This window comes from Molossus molossus, unplaced genomic scaffold, assembly GCF_014108415.1.
Source record: "Molossus molossus isolate mMolMol1 unplaced genomic scaffold, mMolMol1.p scaffold_m16_p_15, whole genome shotgun sequence".
In the NCBI taxonomy this organism is placed as follows: Eukaryota; Metazoa; Chordata; class Mammalia; order Chiroptera; family Molossidae; genus Molossus; species Molossus molossus.
Genome location: NW_023425350.1, coordinates 33,499,289 through 33,520,942, shown reverse-complemented (window position 1 = coordinate 33,520,942; position 21,654 = coordinate 33,499,289). Strand labels below are relative to the sequence as shown.

At 36.9% G+C, this 21,654-nt stretch overlaps 1 protein-coding gene across 4 annotated transcripts in view; it reads right to left on the bottom strand.

The window, feature by feature from the left end:
* Positions 1 to 21,654, bottom strand: part of PPP1R21 (protein phosphatase 1 regulatory subunit 21) — a 62,614-nt gene that overhangs the window by 35,569 nt on the left and 5,391 nt on the right. For 3 of the 4 annotated variants that reach the window (XR_004959668.1, XM_036262539.1, XM_036262541.1), the window contains exons 2-11: positions 17,454 to 17,522; positions 13,990 to 14,136; positions 12,101 to 12,202; positions 10,787 to 10,951; positions 10,557 to 10,615; positions 9,517 to 9,611; positions 4,998 to 5,050; positions 4,350 to 4,499; positions 1,774 to 1,875; positions 1,600 to 1,688 (exon numbers count right to left, since the gene is read on the bottom strand). Coding sequence is in view for 3 of the 4 variants with exons in the window: in XM_036262539.1 (XP_036118432.1) it covers positions 1,600 to 1,688; positions 1,774 to 1,875; positions 4,350 to 4,499; positions 4,998 to 5,050; positions 9,517 to 9,611; positions 10,557 to 10,615; positions 10,787 to 10,951; positions 12,101 to 12,202; positions 13,990 to 14,136; positions 17,454 to 17,522 (1,031 nt within the window). In the remaining variant the exon portion in view is untranslated. Of the gene's footprint in view, positions 1 to 1,599; positions 1,689 to 1,773; positions 1,876 to 4,349; positions 4,500 to 4,997; positions 5,051 to 9,516; positions 9,612 to 10,556; positions 10,616 to 10,786; positions 10,952 to 12,100; positions 12,203 to 13,989; positions 14,137 to 17,453; positions 17,523 to 20,903; positions 21,106 to 21,654 lie in introns of those variants that run through there. The other variant, XM_036262540.1, reaches the window with a different exon arrangement.

Sequence of the window (21,654 nt, the reverse complement as noted above, 5' to 3'; positions counted from 1 at the left end):
CTGAAAGCATATGAGATGAAACAGTCCAAGAACAAAAATCTTAAATCGCCCTGGCCGGTTTGGCTCAGCAGTTAGAGCGTCGGCCTGTGGTCCAGAGAGACCTGGGTTCGGTTCCCGCTAAGGGCACGTACCTCGGTTGCAGTTTGTCCCGGGACACGTCGATGTTTGTCTTTCTCTCTCTCCCTCCCACTCTATCTGAACAAAAAATGGAAAAATGTCCTCGGGTGAGGATAAAAAAAATCTTAGATCAAGAAAGAACTTATCCAGTCTTTCTAAAAATGTAACAGTGAAAAAATAAGAGAAAATAAAAATGTACAGCTGTTTCAAACAGTAAATAACACTTTGCAATGATTCTAAAAGAGATACTTCTTAAAAAGAAGCCAAGTCAATAAAGTATATTCAATGTAGTGTTATTTAAATTTCTAAAGTCAATTTTCAAAAAAACTTTAATAATACTAAACCATAACAATATGTAAGGATATGAAACTACAATTCATAATTATTAGTTTGTCATAATTCCCTGATTCCTAATATTCTGTCATATGCACAAATCACAGAATTTAGTTAGTGAAATACCTTGATAGGTTAGAATCAGGAATTGAAAGTATCAAAACTTTCAAGCAGTATTACCAATTTTCCAATTACATGAATTATTTTCTCTTGCTTTTCCAAAAATATTTAAGGTTACTAAATGACATATCCTATAGGGACTAGAGTAGACCAAGATGGCTTCTAACGTGTATTAATTTTTTTAATAATCAAATTTTATATTTTTGAAAAGCTAAAACCTATTACTTTGATTTTATAAGAACTTATAAACTATAATTACTTGTATATTTTTAAAATCAGTAAGTTTACATATTTTCCAAACCTTAGTTGACATACATGTATGTTCTTATTTCTCTTATGTCCCATTATTTTTTTATATTTATTTAAAGGCTAAATCCTAGGATGAAAGATTTAGAAGAATTAGAAGTCTTGGTAGTTTTGGAACACAAGTATCAAAACTTTCAAGCAGTATTACCAATTTTCCAATTACATGAATTATTTTCTCTTGCTTTTCCAAAAATATTTAAGACATAATATTTAAAGTTACTAAATGACATATCCTACAGGGACTAGAGTAGACCAAGTTGTTAGTTTATAACTTAAATTACTACTAATAAAAACAAGAATATACCATTTCAAAGAAACCTAAGGATTACAGATCCAAATGTAGAATTAACTATGATAAATCCCACGTAGATATATATACTTCAAAAAAATAATAAATACCCCAAACTGAAATATTTCTTACAGTAAATGTCATTCACAATCACTGAAAATAACGATTCATACAGTTTTATGTGGTTACAGTAGTAACTACAGTATAGAACTACTAAAACAAATTTCTAGTTGACGGACTGCAATTCGATTTTCTTAAATACAAGTTTACACTGCTCAAGCCATGATTTTCCTTTTCCACAGAAGTCCAAATTGGCTGTGGTATAGAAAGGTCAGGAAGATCACAAGAGAAACGTATCACTATTTTATTAACTCCAGCGCAGGTCAGGTGGCACCCCACAATTCCCCAAACTCCCTGGCCTTGAGGGTAAGTACCTTTTTAATTGGTAAGGAAGAATCTTCCTAAGAAAACGTATGTAAGAGGTTAAATGCTCTGAGAAAGTTTTCAATTTCACAGTTGTCTCCTAGAAAAGAAAAACAATTTCAAGGTTAATAATATTATTTGACAAAGAGGAGCTCCCGCTTCCAGAAGTAAAACAAGAAAATTACCAGGACAGTCACAGTATCTTCAGTAATACTTTCAAATAAATGAAGCATTCCTTCCTCAAGAGGGCGGACATAGGATGCATTTTCATGAAGGTATTGTGAAAACTAAATAGAAAGGAAGGAATTGAGTTAGATCACTGAAAAATAATGAATACCAACATATTTGTAAATAGACCCACTGAGTTATAAACTTAAATTCTTTTACAAACTTTTTTTGGGGGAGAAATATGGCTTTAATACAGAGACGCTCCCCTCTAACAGTCCCAGGTACTATCCCCAAGTGCCCATCCCAATACAAACTGAGGACTGAGAAAAGGGGTGACACAGTTATTAACAACCAGGCAGGGGAGGAAATGGGGAAGGGATACTGCATTAATAAGCCAGCCCCAGCAGGCCCTCTTCCCTAAACACCTGCTTCTCTCCATAGGGGTGCCTGAGTTAAAAAAAAAAAAAAAAAGATTTGAAAATCAAAACTCTAACAGTATTCTGTGCTTTGTACTTCATTTTTTTAACAGGTCTATTGAGTACAGCTTCTTATTTTTACTGCATATAACATTCAGGGTTACAAGTTCCACCAATGTAATTATTATCAGAAAGAGTATATAAAAACTTTAATTGATACTTTAATATTTACAAAGGATTAATTCAGCAGGAAGAATAGATTCAGAAAAGATCCTACGGGCATTTAAATAATTTAAAAGCAAAAAGTTAATTTTCACTTATGAAATACTTCAGTTATCTAAGTATTTAATGGCTCAAATTTTGACTTCTCAGGATAGAAATATAAGGTCTCACACTGCAGAAATATGATTCAATTGGCCCTACTAAAAACTATTCAAATATACGGCCCTGGGCAATTCACTTAAATCTCTTTGGGCTTTGATCTTCAGAGCTGTAAAATAAGATGAACTCTAAGCTTACAGGTGTAAACTTCTACTTTAAGATTCTATAAACAGGCCCAAAATTCTGGCCATCTTTTAACCAATAGTTTCTGAATCTCCTTCAATGTTACAGACTTACTAGGACTGAGGCCTTTCTTTCACAGACCAAAGCACCACAGGTAAAATATTGAGAAATATATAATTTTTCAAAGTAATTAAGTGTTTCAGACATTAAGATAAAATTCCAATAATGGACAAAGAACCAGTATGGAGTAGAAAATATTTTTTGATATTACAGGAACTATAAAAAACATATAATTACATTAAAATGTTGCAGTACTGTTTTCCAGGTCTTCTAATAGCTTTTTCCCACAGTAATTTTATTAAAGAGCATTTCAGAGACCCAAAATTTAATTTTTATGAACTGTAAAAGATTTGTGGAGTCATACCAAAACTGATAAAAGGCAAGCACCTACTAAAGCTTACTAAATGTAAGGCATAATAATGATTATGGGGGCTAACCTTTATTACATGCTGTTCTTAATGCTTTACATGTATAATCTCATTTAATCTTCATATATACATATTACCTGTAAGGCAGGTACTCTTATGCCCCATTTTATTTTTATTTTATTTTTTTATCCTCACCCAAGGACATTTTTCCATTTTTTGTTCAGATAGTGGGAGGAAGAAAAAGAAAGAGAAGAGAAACATCAATGTGAAAGGGACACATTGAGTGGCCACCACCCACACAACCAACCAGGGCCAGGGAAAAACTGCAACCAAAGTAAATGCCCTTAGCGGAAACTGAATCCAGGTCTCTCTGGACTGCAGACCGACGCTCTAACCACTGAAGCCAAACCGGCCAGGGCTTATGCCCTGTTTTAAAGATGATGATGTACTGAAGCACAACAAGGTAAACTGCCCAAGGGGACAGATCTGACTGCACAGGCCAAAACTTTGCTATACTAATGTAAATGAAACTTAGGGGACCCATGGATATAAACACAATTCAAACCCTGGAAATACTGTGTGGTGCACAAAAACAAGCTGGGAGGAAGAACAGGGTAAGCAGGAAAAATGGAATGACTCATTTCAGGCTGGCACTTAGTGCACATTTATAGCAAGATCCCTCAACTTCTTCCCTGTGGGGATGGCCCTGATGATCGCTGCCTCCTGCTGTTCATGGCTTTGTGCAGCATCCTCATACACTACAGGGTTAGTCTGGGTGATCAATACAATATGGCAGAAGTGACAGTATGTGAAGACACCCATACTTCCTATGCTTTCCTACTCCATGATTTTGCTCAGGCCTTTCCCTCGTCTAGGGGCAAAAATACCTATCCCACTTTTCTCCTTCTATTCAAATCATGTGCATTTTTCAAAGCTCATTCAAATTGCCAGACTCTTTCCCAGACACTACCACTGACAGCAATCTCCCCTTCTTAATGACTTAATATTGCTTACTGGCCATAACCACTCACTCACACAAAGGTCTTTTAATAACTCTCCTAGTATTTAATTTCCTGAGAATCTCCATGTTTGCTATACTTTATCTTGAGGGTAAAAGACTAAGACTTACAGTTTTTCCCATGCCTCCCACAGTGCTTGGCTGATGCACAGGAAGTTGTCTGAAAATAAAAATTATGTTTCCCCACTTGTTTGGAGCAGATAAAAGGTATCTTGAGTTAAGTTTACCTTCTGATTCAACGGAGATATAGTGTCGATGGCAGAATCCACAGGAAAAATCTGAATCCTCTGTTCTGTGTAGGTGTGAAAGTTCAGAAGAGCCTTCACAAGATCTTGAACGAAAGCCAGGGCCTGCCCAGCAATGTCTCTCATCTTCAGCTTTAAAATGAAAAATATACAATTCAAGTCAACCATCAAATTATCATTCTCAAACCACTTTATTAAGCCTGCTTTTGGAGAAAACATTTTAATTCTAGTATAATTATTCTTTGACTTAAATTTATTTGCTCCTACTTAAATTTTAATATTCTCATCTAAGTAAATAAGAAAGCCACCAGTTTTGGCAAACACACCTCCTCCACTTTACCTAGACCATTTAATTGCAACGGCCACCAACCTAGAAGAAAAGTATGGCTCACAAATTAGTGCATCCCATAATTCAGCTCTAATGTTATCAGACAAGAGAGAGAGCAAAAACAGATGTTATATATTCAATAAACAGCAAGTTACACAATTTTTTTAAATGTATGAAAAAGTAAAGCAAAAGTTAAACACAATAATTTAGTGCATTATACAGAGGCCCAAACAACTAATTCTTATTTCTGAAAAGTCTGACATGCACATCACTGAAAAGGAAAACATGTACTCCATCTTTACCTGATGTCTCCTATCGTGGAGTGGAACATTCAGAGCATTATACTGACTATATTCTACAAAACAAAAATAAATATACATTAAATCTCTCATTTTACATTTACAGAAAAACAGCTTAATCACAAAATAATGAATGACCGGCAGCATAATCAGCTTTATGTAAGAATTTAAAATGATTGAAGCCAAAATCACACTATAAGAGAATAATGGAATTTACAGATAAAGTAATACCACTAATATTTTTTTACCTTTAGGATAAAAAAATACTTTTAAGCCCTGGCCGGTTTGGCTCAGCGGTTGGAGCGTCCACCTGCGGTACAGAGAGACCCGGGTTCGGTTCCCGCTAAGGGCGCGTGCCTCGGTTGCAGTTTGTCCCCGGCCCTGGTTGGTCGTGCAGGTGGCAGCCACTCGATGTGTCCCTTCACGTCGATGTTTCTCTCTCTCTCTTCCTCTCTCTCCCTCCCGCTCTATCTGAACAAAAAATGGAAAGATGTCCTCGGGTGAGGATAAAAAAAAATACTTTTAAAACCCTGTTTTTCTGTTTCTAAGAAATCCTTCCAAAAACGTCTTTGGGGGCCTATCAAGATTACTTAGGGCCCTGGCCGGTTTGGCTCAGCGGTTAGAGTGTCCGCCTGCGGTCGGGAGAGACGCGGGTTTGGTTCCCGCTAAGAGCACGTACCTCGGTTGCAGTTTGTCCCCGGCCCTGGTTGGTCGTGCGGGTGGCAGCCACTCGATGTGTCCCTTTCACATCGATGTTTCCCTCTCTCTCTCTTCCTCTCTCTCCCTCCCACTCTGTCTGTAAAAAAAAATGGAAAAATGTCCTAGGGTGAGGATTAAAAAAAAAAAAAGATTACTTAGGGCCCTGGCCGGGTGGCTCGGTTGGTTAGAGTGCCATCCCATACACCAGAAGGCTGTGGGTTCAATTCCTGGTCAGGGTACATACCTAGGTTGTGAGTTCCATCCCAGGTCAGGACGAAAATGAAAGACAACCAATCTCTCTGTCTGTCTTTCTCTCTCTGTCTCTCTCTCTCCCTCTTTCCCTATCTCCCTCTCTTCTTCTCTCTAAAATCAATAAAAACATATCCTCAGGTGGAAATAAAAACAAAAAAGATTACTTAGAAAGGCTCATGATGTTCATGTTATCTTCAGTCACTCTTCTAAAATACCCTGCACACAGGTGCCATACTACACTGATCATTCAAAAATACTAGTTTTCATCCTATAATATTTGAGATCTATCACTGTCTGCTACTGCTGATCCCAGTGTCTCAATCCTAACTTTCCTGGGTTGGTTTTCATATCCTTCTCACAGTCCTCTCTACTCTCCAGTCATTAACCTCTGACAGCTTGGACTCACACTTCTTGGACCTCCTTATTTTAATGACCTTCATCTCTGCACACCATTTCATCCACTCAAACCTTCCCTCCTCTGCCTGTTTCCTCATTCAGAATGACCCCAATGCCAAAATCTGATTCAGAAAGTCCTTATGCCATTCATATCCAATTCTCTCTTACATCCCCATTTCTATTAAATTGGTTTGGTCTCCCATCACAACCACAGTCTCTATTTTACTATCAAGTCCTTTCTGAGCCTTGCTTGCTTTCCTTCCCAACCTGGTCCATCATTTTCAACCATGCTCTTGCTAACACAAACCAGATCAGGGTCCACAATAATATATTCTACCTAACTTAAGAGGGGCATCAGCATTACTCAACAATCATGATTTCATGGCTGTATTTTTATCATACTTCCCATGATTTCTACTCCAAACCTTTTCCATTTTAATCCCCTCTCTTCCTCCCTTCCTCTGCCTCATGGATAGGTTGGCTTCCCACTATGATGACAAGAAGACCAGAGCCAAAGCACAAGGGGTTCTTACACTCCCCACCCACCACCTTAGAGCCTATGGCTTCACATATCCTTTCCTCAGCTAACCTCCCTCCTGGCCTCTGATAGCTCCTTCTGACCCTCTCAGGATCTAGTCCATCAATCACCTCCTCCTTACATCTTCAAAATCACCTCATTACAAAAAAAAGCATTTACTGCAGCATGTTTAACTCTATCTCCACTGTGACTTATTCCCCTTTACTTATATCATTCTTAATCCTCTGCCCTCGCCCACCCCCTGCACACACAACCTTTGCTTTTACTCTGCTAGAGTGATGAGCTCCCACCCTTTCTCCTTTCCTTCATTCCTACTGCTCAAAAACCAGCATGTCTCTGCCTGTTACTCAACATCCACTCCCCTCTCACCTTTGTGGTAGCAACCTGGTGTTTCCCCTGCATGGAAGCGCTTCTCTCAAAAGCAACACTAGTCCTCTCAAAGTCACCACACTGTCATCTGCCTTTACTGTCATTACCCTCCCTGACCTCTCCAAAGCAGTGTGTAGAACTGACCAGCACCACCAGGTAGAACACTCTCTTCTCTGCTCCTATCTCATCCCGTTTCCCCAGCTCCTCTCTACTTCAGCCCCTCCCCTTCCTGATCACTGTGAGGGAGAACTTTCTAAGGACTCTGCACAGGTCTCTGCACTTTGTATCCCTCTTTCCCACTACTCCCAATAGGGGGGTTCATCCATCCCAAGAGGGTCAACATCATTTGCTCTCCAGATGCTTAGGCTTTTATTTATAAATACATACTCCAATAGGTAAATAGATACACAACAATCTATCTGTCAGAATATTAAACAACAAAGTTAACCTTATCATCTTTCCCATAAACCTGCTCATTTGCTTTTTTTAATTCTATCAACCACACCACATCTTTCCACCACACTTCTCCTCCTTCTCCCTAGACCTCCCACTCTCTTGCCTCCTTGCACCTCACTGACAACTCAGGCTCAAGCCTCCATAACAGCATATCAGGATTATCACAATAGTCTGGGCCCCTTTTCCCCATTCCAGGGTAGTCTACACTCTTGCCAGACTACCTTTGTAAGTATGCAAATCTCATCATGACGTTCCTGGATCAAAAGCCTCTCCAACAATCCCACTGCCTTGTGAATTAAGTCCCAAGTCCTCTGCCAAGAACTCTGGGTCCAGTCCTACCCACCCTTTCAGAACTTACCCATCATTGCCCTCTTTACTAATTACTGTCCAACAGCCATGCAGCACCTTTTGTCCTACGGACCACACTCCATGCACTTCCCTTGGCTCATACTCCCAAATCTCTGCACAATAAAACCTAATTGCATATCCAGGCCCTGCTCAAAACACACATGTTCCAAAAAGCTTCCTCAGACAACCCCACCAGCAGTGATATGTCCATCCTCTGAAACCCAGGAGGTTCTCTATGGAATAGTTTAGCTTATACTTATGACATTTCTATACATTATCCCTACTGATCTATAAATTCTTTGATGGTAGAGATTTTTATATTATAAATTTTTGCATCCCCTATGCTCCCTACCTTTCTGGGCACTCAGCAAATTATCTCTAAATATTTTGGAACTAAAAGAAATAACCCACAATGACATAAGAATCTAAAGAAGGGTGCCAACTAGTATTGGAAAAAGGAAAAATAAACCCAAAGGAGATTCAGAAGGAAATTATTAGAACATGATAAGTAATTTATACAAAAATTAAAGGAAAAATAAAATGCCAAGGTTTCAAGTTTGTGGATCAAAGTACATTAGTGTATTTACATTAATGTAGAAACTAGAAACAGTTGTTGTTTTCAGAGGAATTTAGGATTTTGATGCAATAATGACATATGCTCATTTTAGTGTTAGATCAAACTGCTGCTTTTCTTCGGTGTCTTTTCTTTCCCCTATTTTTAGGTCTTCCCTAAAAAATATTTAAGGGAAGTAAAAAAGTTAATTTCAATCATGTGACTGTAAAAAAGAAAATGTGTACTTTTTTAATATAAATGTCACAATCCAAACAAACATTTTCTTTGCTTTCAAGGTTCTGACTTAAATCTTGTCCAAAGGTTACACCTATAATACATGTAAGTTGAAATTTTTTCAGTCCTTTTTGTTGCTCTTGGCTATATAAATTACCCAATTATTCCCAGAAGGAACAGGAAGCAGGAGTTACCCAAATCAGCACCCTAACTATCACTGGGACTGTCCAAGGGGTAGGAGCTATCAGGCTGACAAGACCCCCCTCCCACCCTCTCCCTCGGCACCATGAACAACAGCTTTTCTTGTATAAACTTCTGGGTACTTTGTGTGTACGCTGGTTTTTACCTTGGGATATGCTACATATACACAATAAAAAATGTGAATTTAGGCTTTTTCTAAAAAGGCTGGCTCTAGAGTAGTTATATGACAATTTAAAATCTCCCTATGAAAAAGGAAAAAGAAAAAATAGGTGGAAAAAATGAACAAGAATTTTAAAAATAAAATAAACCCCTCTACAAAATATGAGGGTCAAAGCTGATGAAAAGAACGAAAAGAAAGCAACTCTCTGTTGGGCCAGTGAGGTTTTTTGCCAAAAGATTAGAAGTTATTCTAATTAGTTGGCTACTGCAGAGAAGTGCAAAGTTACAAATAATGAAAAGTTGTACATAATACCTACTTGTATCATTAAAAGGTACTTTTTCATTGATGATTGATAAGGATTCCTCTAATCTACCTGACAAATCTTCATGAAGATTCTTTAACTGTAATTGACTGAAAGAAAAAAATACAAAACCACATTATCACCAATCAGACAGTGGATCTTCATTTGCTTGTTAGGTCAACAGCTGGTATTAGGCCTGATATCTAGGATACTCTCGGTAGGAGAGAATTATTAAAAGATGAAGATAAGAAAAATACTAAGCCCTGACTCTAAAGCCCTTGGGACTTCTGTCCAATGATGTTGAAGTTGGGAAGAATTTATCATAGTCTCAGTATCTTATACAATTTTATTTCCCCAAGCACAAAGTCATCTTGGAGTCATTTCAACATCCTAAGTTTTCTCTTTACAACACATACATGTTTGTTAAAGTATTACAGTAAAGTTTTTTCTTGGGTATTTTATCTTTTTTTTCCCTTTGGCTCAAAATTGGATAACTTTTCTGATTCTTATTTAATTATGAGGTATACATCTACACCAAGCAGGTAATGCTACTAACTAAATTGAAGAAACTCACTTAACTGATTCTATTAAAACCTAAAATATTATGTCATTTACCAAATAAATGTGGAGTATGCTTTTACCACCCATCGATATGTAATATTTTAATATTTATATATATATATAACTTAGATCATATAACTTCCATTTTATTCAAAATGGACCATTCAAAGGTTGGTACAGTGATTATTGGTCACTTTTCCTGCCTGGGACTACGTTTAGTATAGTCTGAAACAGAAAGTATTCAGTCCTTAGTATAGGAGACCCAGAATGCTATCTGCATGGCCCAAAACATCTGCAGGCTGAGGACTAATGCACAAGCCACTCTGCCAAGAATGTATAAGGCCCCAGAGATAACAACCCAAAAGGACCCTGGAGATTACCTACTCCCATCTCATTTCAAAGGTGAGAAAATTAAGACCCAGGAGCTGCTAAACCAAAATTCAGGTCTTCTGATTATTACTTCAAGGCCCTTTGGGATTCACATTTCCACATACCAGTCTTCTGTTCGAAGCCGACATTCCTTGGCCTCCTTTTCTAGAGCCTGAGATTTTACCTGAATTTTAGAAGAAAAAGAAAAGCAGATGGGTCAGACTTCAGATGAGGGCACACTTAGGAGACACTACAGGCAACAGTCTCACCTTGAATGACTATGTTCTATAAAGTACACAATTTCCAAAAGCCTTGACTATTTCTTAAAATGCTCTCACTTTATGTTTGGGCTTACTTCTAGTTTGGCCTTGTCATTCTGCAGTCTCTCAATGGTTTCCATGTACTTCCGCGTCAGGCCATCAACCACGGCTTGGTGCTGGGCCGCCTCCGTCTCCAGAGTGGCCAGCCGACTCCTCAGCTCTGCTTCCACATGCTTGTGCTGCTCATCTGCTTCAAAAAACTAAAAAGAAAAGATCATTTTCTTGTCTCACAATATCATAATATTTACAAATGAAGAGAAAATCAACAGCAGTGACTATTCATTGAGCAATTTCCATATGGTTCCGTATGCTCACTATGAAACACCGGCACAGGCATGATCTCATTGAATTCTCACAGTACATCAGAGGTAGTGTTCTTGTTAGACCTCCTCTATAGATGAGGAAACGGGAGCCTAAAGGGGCTCTATAACTGTCAAATGTCTCACAGCTAAAATGTAGAAATGAGATTGGAACATAGATCTACTCCAAAGGCAATACCTCCTCCTTCTCAGTCTCATGAACTTCTATTTCAATTTCTGGCACACAGATAATTCAACTGCCCAGGGTATAACTTTTCTACTGGGCTAACTTCCATAATTAAATAATCAAAATTCAAATAGATGTTATTCCTAAAACAGGGAAAGCTCTTTTCCGTAATGAAAATCCAACACTAATTAGTAATTATGAATACTTAACAGAAAATGTACTGAAGTCAAAAGTTCATTTTCAACATTACCAAAGACTGAGAATTAATGCATATTTACTTTCCACTGTTTGACTATGTTCACCATTTCTCTCTCTCTCTCACACACACACACACACACACAAAATCAGGAAGCACAGTTGGATACACTACACTATGGCTCTTACAATATGCTGAATGTTTGGAGGCAAAGACTGATTATTCAGTATTCCATAAATATTTGAGGGCCTGCCTGTCCTAGGGATAGGCATACAAAACTGACATGGTCTTTACCCTAACAGTCATAATAGACAAACAAGTGAACAGTAATGCATTAAAAGGCAAACACTACTTACTCATAAGCCCCCATCTAAATAATTCATCCAATCATTTCCTATATAAAATAAATAGTACTCAGTATACTTCTATATTGTTGTTATAAAGTTATTCTGCTGTCCTCAAAACAAATGTATACTTCGAAACACAAGTCCATATTAAGATATGAGATTTGAGAAATTAATGACAGTAACATATTACCTAGCAACCATAGGAAACATTAAAACACCCATTCATACACAGAACACTCTATTTTGCATTGGTTTTTCCACATTCCTGATCATATGACCCATTTTTAAATTCATATGGAAAAACAGAAAGATCTTCTCACTTGTATGTGTAACCGCTCATTCTCTTCTATCTTCTTTTGCAGATCTTCATCAAAGACACTCTTCTGCTCTTGGCTCAACTGAGAGGAAGAGTCTCCACTTTTCTGATGGAAAGAATAAGTTATGTCCACATAACTTTCATCCTTTAGAGAAACATCCTAAGGTACATAGATTCTCTATCACCTTAGTAGCTTGTCTCTTCTACGTGTTCACCATTCTCAATCAATCCTGCAAAAGGTATACAGTCCATCATTTAACTTTTCCTATGTGACACAAGTTGGAATTGCAAATATTGCAATGGGCAGGAAAGCTTAAAAAAAGAGAGAGAAAAAACAGATAAAGCTCGCTATTCTTTGCAGATGAACTCAGGAGTAGTTCTGTTGGAAGAGAAGACCCAAAAAGCTAATGATGTAAATATGCTAATATCATTTCAATTTTATTTTTTGGTTTGGGAAATGACAGTTTTAGCAATTCCATGAGTCTAAGTTGTTAAACTCCTCTAAGATAATGTAACAAATTACTTAGCATTCACAAAGATAAGTTTATACAAAAGTTCACATAAATTTCTTATTTAAAAAACATAAAAGCTGTTATAAATAGAAGAAAAAAGCTCAAAGATTATGAAAAATACCTTCCTTTTGCCTTTTTTTTTTTTTTTTTTTTTTACCAATATTAACTTTTCCACATAGAAGAATAGCACTATTTAAAAGAACCAATAATGAACATTTGTTTTCATGGAATACAAGAACTGAGACTATTCAAGGGACAAGCTAACAATGAATCTGTGTTCAGACATCAGTCACTACTCTTCTCTGCCTTTCTTGTGCCCTCACTCCTCACTTCAAATGAAGCACATACTGATCCAGGGTGAACCAATGATTAGAAAACTCTTTGAAAACAGAGTAGCTAAATTAAAAATATAGTAAACATCAAGTGTGTTTGGGACACGAGAGGTACACAAGAAACTGCTGAATTATATACTCTGTGTCCTCAGTGCTTCCAAATTTGGATAGCTTTAATTAATATGATTTCAGAAGTGTTACACCAGAGCCTCTGCTAAACATCCCTGGGTGGGGATCTCACTAATTTGTAACGCACCTTTCAAGTACAGATGGCTATTCCTTCCCAAGGGTCTTTCAGAATTTCCAGAGCATGTGTATTTAGAAAATTTCCCAAGTGATTCTAATACATACCTGTTTTTCCCTCTCTGTTCCCATTTGAAAATTACCACTCTACAGAATTCTTCCAAGTAGGGGAAATGCATATGGAAAGGCACTAACATAATTATGTGAATTGCCCGTAATATGGCAAATACAGTCCTAGGCACTTTTACATAATCCCATGCCACAACAAGAGTATCATCCCCATCTTGCTGATGGAGAAACTGAGGTTGCAAGGCTTTAAAATCTGCCTGGTCATACTATTATATATGGCAGACAAAGAATTCAAGCCTGGGCTTTACCCAAAGTCTGCACTCCTCCTGCCACACTGTGCTGCTATAGAGTTACTGTGGGTCTTCCTTTTCCCTTCTACAACTCTATTATTACTGCCTCACATCTACATACTTGGGGATGCTGTTCCACACACACACACACACATACACACACGACTTAAAAATTCAATCACTAGCCCTTATCCTTAAAAAAATGCAACTTCTTAAAGTACCAGATCATCCATCTTAGAGCAGTTAAGAATTTTGCTTCACTAGATAAACCATAAGGGGAAAACATTTTTTTACATCTTTGGACAAGAATACCAAATTGGCCCCATAGGAATAAAGAGTAAGAAAAACTATCTACAGCAAACTTACAAGCTGAAGATATGTAACTGCTACTTTCACATGTCTGTACCTAATGACAAGGTTACACTACCTTGCTTTCATTTGACTTACTTTGTTTTTCTTGCCTCGGGGTTCACTTAGAGCCAGTTCATCTTGAAGTAGTTCTACCCTCTTGGCAAGCTGCAGATTTCGAAATGTCAAACTGTCCATTTCCTGCTGTAGTTTTCTCAATGATTGATCCTTCATTTTCAGTTGCTCCTGTATCAAAATGAAAACAAACTATTCTTTATAATTTAGCCTGAAGGTTTAAAAATAATAATAAAAAAATTATTCTTGTTTCACCAAAATATAATCAAAACCTCTTGCTTTAGAGAATTCAAGTTGCAGTTTATCATTCCAGTTCCTATGTTTTTAGCTGTTTTGTGGCAAAATCATTTTTTGACCAAACCAAGTAAATTTTGAAATAAAGAGTCTATACACTAAAGTAAGAAGTTAGTCATCAATTTAAAGTAAAATATTCACAACTATCTGTTGTTATATAATGTTGTTATATATGTGTCTGGCAGTGAGGAGACACAAAGCCTTAGGCTACAATTTTATAACTTGAATATTTAAAGAGAATCTCAGACTCAATTGATGACACCCTTCAGTAAACAAGAACAGCCAAAACTATAATTGTATTCATTTTTTCTATAAATCCTCCCTAAATTTAAATCAGTTAAAATGAAGTCTTTTCAATACACTTAATTTTGCTTTAAACTATTCTGATTTGTCGAAGATAAAAATCATTGTTATCCTAACACAGGAATATTTTCAGCTGCTGTTCTACATCAATTCCCTTTAAAGTTAAGTGAAAATAGAAACAAAATCTAAACAACATATATTCTGCTGACCATTCTGTATTATTTATATCATAATGAGGTAAGAAAATGGAAAACTAGAGAAATATTTAGTTTCACTCTATTTTTGAAAAATATTGTAACTACATTTTATTTATGACATTCTATAAACTTTGTGTTCACTGGTAATAAAACACAGATGGCCATATGCTACTATATATTTAAAGAACTGTACTTTTATTACTTTCATTTTAAAACTACTATAAAGCTAAGAAGAGGTCAAGTTTTAATGAATAGGTGATTTAAATATATTGAAACCACAAATTAAAAACCATAGGCTGGTGTCTGCAATCTACTGACATTATTTATATGTTGAGAGCAGAGATAGAGTAATAGAATAATGTTTCAAATAAGTAGAAAAACATTGTTTTCTTTTAATCCTCACCAAAGGATATTTTTTCAATTGATTTTTAGATAAAAATAGGAGGGTGGGAGGAGAGAGGGAGAGAGAAATCAAATCGATGTGGGAGACACATCGATTGATTGGTTGCCTCCTGCACAACCCCAACCAGGGCCAGGGATCAAACCCACGACTCTTTGGTCCAAGAGCCAATGCTTTAACCACAGAGTCAAACCAACCAGGGCAACATTGCTCTTTTCTGTTGTTTGTTTAGTAGCTCCCTTTTGTTTTACTTGAAGTTCAATAGTAAACTTAGTTCTACTCCATGTCCAAATTATCATGTATTTCAAATTAAAGAAATGCAAATCAATGAAAGTATATTATATCTACAACTCATTGAAGAGGCAACCCCAATATGATCAAAAGCCTACTATAACAAAAGACATCCTAACATTCCTATTGGGTTGAACCAGAAAACTGCCATTCTTACTGTAATTATAATGACTACTGCAATGAATAGTAAAACAAAAGTTATTTACATCCTTATAATTAGTTAATCACTAGCTAACTAATGCTCCAACTCCATTAACCAACCAATCATTACTTTAAGAAGACATCTATCCCAACCTCTCTGTAAATCCTAGTTTGTGCAATGGGAACAACAATAATGTTATCTGCCCTCATAGGTTTATTGTGAAGACTAACTGAGCTCATGAGCAAAATGCCTGACACAGAGTGAGTGCTCAATAAATAGAATCTGCTATCAACATCACCACCATCAACACCATCACCACTACCACTGAGTTAATCAAACACGACCAGTAACAGGAGGGTGTCAAACCAAGAGTGAGCTACAAAGATAAGCTAGGAAATACTTTCCCCAGTAACAGGTTTTAAACATCATTAAGAGAGATACTGATAATTTCTTCAATGATTTGGGCAAAACAATAATTTGACTAACAAAGGATGATTAAAAATAATCATCCTGGCTTGGGCACAGAGAGCTTTGAAAGTGTAGCTAAGGTATTCTGAACCATCTCAGCCCTGAGTCTGTGGAATAGCACCTGAGGAGGGAACACTCTCAAAAGACAGATTTCTCTAGTGTAGGGTCCGACCCTGACTAAGTAAAAAGACATGCTTCTGGGTCTCAGTTACCTGAATGGAAGTAAGTAAGACATGTCACTGGTTAGGGGCTACTCCAGAAAGAGATAAGGATGAAGGGAATCCTAATCCTTTTGGACTAAAAAAGGAGCAAGGAAGAGAGCAAAAAAAATGAGGTAGGCAGTATACAGGAGTGGGCAAAAGAAGGTTTACAGTTGTAATACAAATAAATAATGCAATAATTAATAAATAATAATACAAGAATAAACTGTTTCATGTACTCACAACTGTAAACCTACTATCCCCCCATCCCTGCGTTTAACTGAAAATTGGCCAAGAAAGAAGCCAAATCCCAGAATTGATTTATCCAATTAAAAATATCACTAAGCAGCCCTGGCCAGTTTGGCTCAGCAGTTAGAGCATCAGCCTGCAGACCAAGGAGTCCTGGGTTTGGTTCCCACTAAGGGCACGTGCCTTGGTTGCGGTTTGTCCCCAGCCCTGGTTGGGGTCGTGTGGATGGTGACCGCTTGATGTGTCTCTCTTACATTGATGTTTCTCTCTCTCTCTCTTCACCTTTCTCTCCCTCTCACTCTATCTGAAGATAAATGCAAAAATGTCCTCGGGTGAGAATTAAAAAATACCACTAAGCAATATTTATTACATGCCAACTAGAATGAGGTAGAAAAAAATTACTTCATCGACTACATATTTCTCCCCTCAGTTAACAAAGGTGCTGATGGTAAAATGTGTCACTTAAACAGAATATCCTGATTAACCCAAGTTATTACTACTAAAAAGTTCAACCCAAAAGCAAGATTAATGGACTAAATGATTCACACTTTCAAATCCATTTGTTAGGGGACAACCATCTGCTGAATGCTAAGGATATAAATATGAATATGACATGGCATTCCTCAGAGTTCTGTCAGTGATCAAAACTGATAAGAGGCCCTATTAATCCAGATAAATTTAGTTAAATAAAGGCCTTGATGTATAAGAGAAATGTATTAAAGTCAAATAAATATATTATTTAATTTTTAGCTAAGGAAATCAAAGGACATAGCATTCATACTGAAGGAAGAAAGTTAAACACAAAGAAACTATATTACTCAGCACTATTCCTAGAGAATTAGTGTCAGAATTGGGACTTTAACCCAGAAAACCAGCTAAATTCCCTGCTTGAAGCATCACCACTCACTCACTTAACCTCACAACACAAATATCCTGTTGCATACCTTTAAAGCAGCAGAATTTGCTTGTTCATCCACAACACCTTTTTTCAGGACCTGATTCTGAGCCCGAAGCTGAAAATAGAATAAGCAATAATTAATTTTTAATTTAAAGCAATCACTTATAGCAAGAAAAATCACTTACCATTACTTTACAGTAATCATAACACTGTGTAACTATCTTCTCACATATATATGAGAACAAAAATATTAGCCCAGAGGAGGATAGTAGGTATCATCATTCTGCCAAAGATAAATTCACAGTGGCTCAGCTGCCTAATGACATAAAACACATAATCTGTGGCAAAATTGAGACTAAATCCAGACCTCTCAACTTCCAGCAAATGGTTCTAAGAAACCAAATCACCTCCCTAAATAAAAACTACTATTTTCCTTGAAACTCTGCCATACCATTGGACCAATTATGGAATAATAATTCTATAGAAAATCAAAGTGTAGGGCATAAACATACCCAGCAGGACACTGTGCCTTATATTAGTCATGCAAATGTCATTAAGAATGGCAAACCTGTTATGAAGCATCAGCTGAGGCAGTGTACTGAAAGCAACGAAGAAGCAGGCTCAATTTAGAAATTAATAATAACAGCAGCTAATATTCCAATGCTCATTACATACAGTACTGTCCTAAGTGTTTTACATATGTTTTTACTGATTTTTGAGAGAGAGAAGGGAGAGATAGAAACATCGATGTGAGAAACATTGATCAGCTGCCTTCTGCATGCCCCCTACTGACCAGGAATCGAACCAGGACCTTCCAGTGCATGGAAAAATGCTCAATCCACTGAGCCACACTGGCCGGGCTATTACTTCATTTTTAAATCTCACAACCCTATGAAGTAGGTATTATATTATCTCCATTTTATAGGTGAGCAAACTCAAGTACAGAGAAGTTAAGTGGCAATGCTTAGATTCAAACCCCAGCAGTTTTGACTCCAGAGTCATAAAGCCATTAGACAATATTAGTTACTGTTTTATAAAGCTACATATAAATAAGAAAAGCAGTGGGCTGGAGTGGTGGGGGAAGCCTTTGAAGAGGTAAGATTTGGGCTATTTTTTTAAAATGTTTATTGATTGATTGATTTTAGAGAGAGAAGGAGGAAGAGAGGCAGAGAGAGAAAGAGAAACATCCATTTGCTATTCCACTTATTTATGCCTTCATTGGTTGATTCATGTAAGTGCCCTGACCAGGGATCAAACTGGGATATACAACCTTGGTGTATTTGGACAACGCTGTAACCAACTAAACTACATGACCAAGGCTGGGCTATTTTTTTCCATAGTTAATTTTTTTAAATTGAGTATATACTTATTTTATATAAAGTATACAAATAAAAAATTATACAGCCTGATAAATTTATATTTATGTGTATGTCTATATAACCATCACTGGCAGGGTTTAATAAGGTAAAACTTCAGTAGTAATCCACTTGGGTAGAAAGAGGGAAGTTCTCAATCAGGATAACACAGAGCACGGAAGTACCAGTGCAATGTAGCCAAAGCAAGAAGTTTACGGACTAATAATCCAGGGATTCAGTACCGGGACCGTGAAAAACCTGGTTCTTCTCTGAGAAACTAAACAAATGGGACAGTTTATCAATAAGATTTTTTTTTAATTTATTTCTAATTCTGCATTGCTCAGATCTGTCTCCTGAGAAAACAACTGGCCCTTTTATTTGCCAAAAGAATAGGAATATTTTAATATTAAATCTTAAACTGGGTATTTGAAACTTAAGAGAAAATTTAGCTAAGAATTTAAGAAGAAAAGCAGGAACACTGCAAGATATTCAGTTTGAGCAAAGAACAGGCTCGAAGATGAGCTTCTTCTATTTTTAGGCTAAAAATCACAGTTCACTACCACAACAAAAAAGAAGACCCAAATCTTGTTCTGCCACTTTACTAGACAATATAAACTTGGAAAACTGAATTAACCTTTCTGAGCCTCAGTTATATGGTCTTTAAAATGGGTAAATACATCTCTGCTATCTTCTTCTGAGGTTGTTATGAGAACCAGATAAAAATTATGTAAAAACACTTTCTAAACCATAAAATGCTCCACAAATGGAAACAGAGCTCTTATTTTACTAGAATGGAATATAAGGGAAAATAGATATATTTATTATAGTTTGCCTGGTGTAAGACATTGCACTAAAATGATAGGGGGGAGAGAAAGAAGTAAAAGAAGTGGTCCCTGGCCTTGGTCAGGAAGCTCAATTGGTTAGGGTATTGCCCTGATATATCAAGGTTGTGGGTTTGATCTCTGGTAAAGGCATATGTAAGAAGCAACCAATGAATGCATAAATAAGCGGAACAACAAATGGATGTTTCTCTCTCTCTAAAAATCAATAAATAATATTTTTAAGAAGCAGTCCCTGTTTTCAAAGAGCTTACAATTAGAAGACAAGATGAAAGATAACTAGCAATCCTAGTATTTTCTGCCTAAACAAATAAACAAAAAAAAGTTGTACAGACATTAAATTCTCTAGAACAGGGATTGGTAAACTAAGGTCCACAGACCAAACTGGCCTGCAACCTATTTTAAAGTTTTACTGGAACACAGCCACACTCATTATTTACATGTCTATGGTTGCTTTTGAGTTACAATGACAGACACAAGTAGTTAAAAATCATACGGCCCCAAGCCTAAAACATTTACTATTACGCTAACCCAAAAAGTTTGGGGAGCCATGACCAGTTTGGCTCAGTGGTTAGAGTGTCGGCCCACAGACCAAAGAGTCGCAGGTTCGATTCCAGCCAAGGGCACATACCTCAGTTGTGGTTTGTCCCCGGCCTTGGTCTGGGTCATTCGGGAGACAACCAATGTGTCTCTCTCACATCGGTGTTTCTCTCTCTCCCTCTCTCTCTCCATCTCCATCCCTCACACTATCTGAAGATAAATGGAAAAATATCCTCAGGTAAGGATTGAGAGAGAAAAAAAAAAAGTTTGGGGACCTCTGCTCTAAAAGTTCAAAAGAAAGAAATACCACTTTAATGTTGACTTCCATCATGTAATATTTTACTTTCTAAGCAATATCAACATACTCTTGGATCCTGTGTTACCTAGGTAACAAAATTCAATAAATACTTTCAAACCCAGTTAGTCAAAAGGCAGCAATACTACCTGGGCATCTACGTTTCATTTCATACCCTTGTCCTAACTTTGATCTATGTCTTCTTGATGTAGTATTTAGAAGCTCCTAGTAACTGCTTCAAGGACTAGAGATGAAGCTTGAAATCTGCTGAACTGTAAATTTTCTGTAGGCCTAGAACTAGAGCAAAAAAACCACAAACAAACAAAAAACGAACCTCACTGGTTATAATAAAAAATGATTTGGATTTTCCTTTCAAAAATATTGTTTGCTAAGTTAGTGACAATTCAAACATGGTTTCAATGAAAGTGTTTAACAGAAAATGCAGCTTTTATAAATATTTAAAATACCTTTCTACTATTTAGTAGGTAGAAAAGGATGACAATGATAAACGGCATTCTCCATTGCTGTTAATTACACTTTGCAGCATTGGCATTTTCCTGCATTTCAGCATCACTACTGCCACACTTCGGCATTACTGAACCAGCAGCCTGTCAAATGTTGATACTGCTATGATCAGTCTGGTCTTTTAGAATCTATTTCTCCTCACCAGCATTTTCCACAGTAAGGAGGCAAATGCACATTGTTCCTGTGTTAGAAATAGATATAAGATCATCAAATGGTCCTTAATGCCTCTACGAGATAAGTGTGGAGACTCCAATGCACATGGACATAACTAGAATCTCCATTAGGACAGGAAAACTTTCCAAAAGATGATATTGCCTGTTTCTAGCAGCTGTGCACCAAGCTCTTCCATTCCGTTCAGTAGAGAAACAGTACCTCTGAATCCCAACTCTGAAGCCCTCTTAGTCCTTTTACCCCTCAATTTTTCATTGTCTGGTAATCTTTGATTAGCTTTACCTTTACTCTGAAAACACAGCCCTTCCTTATTCTGACCAACCAAATCCCAGCTGTTCTTCCAGGAGCTTACTTCCTACCTCTGCTTCTACTTCCTCCATATATTTTTTTCTAACCACTCACTGTGCTCTCCACTACAGTGAGCTTACCCCTCAGTTCCTTGGCACTTACTAGTATAATAACAAGACACCTCTTACTAAACTGTTCAGTTTTAATTTTACTTGTAAAATAGTAAATTTTACA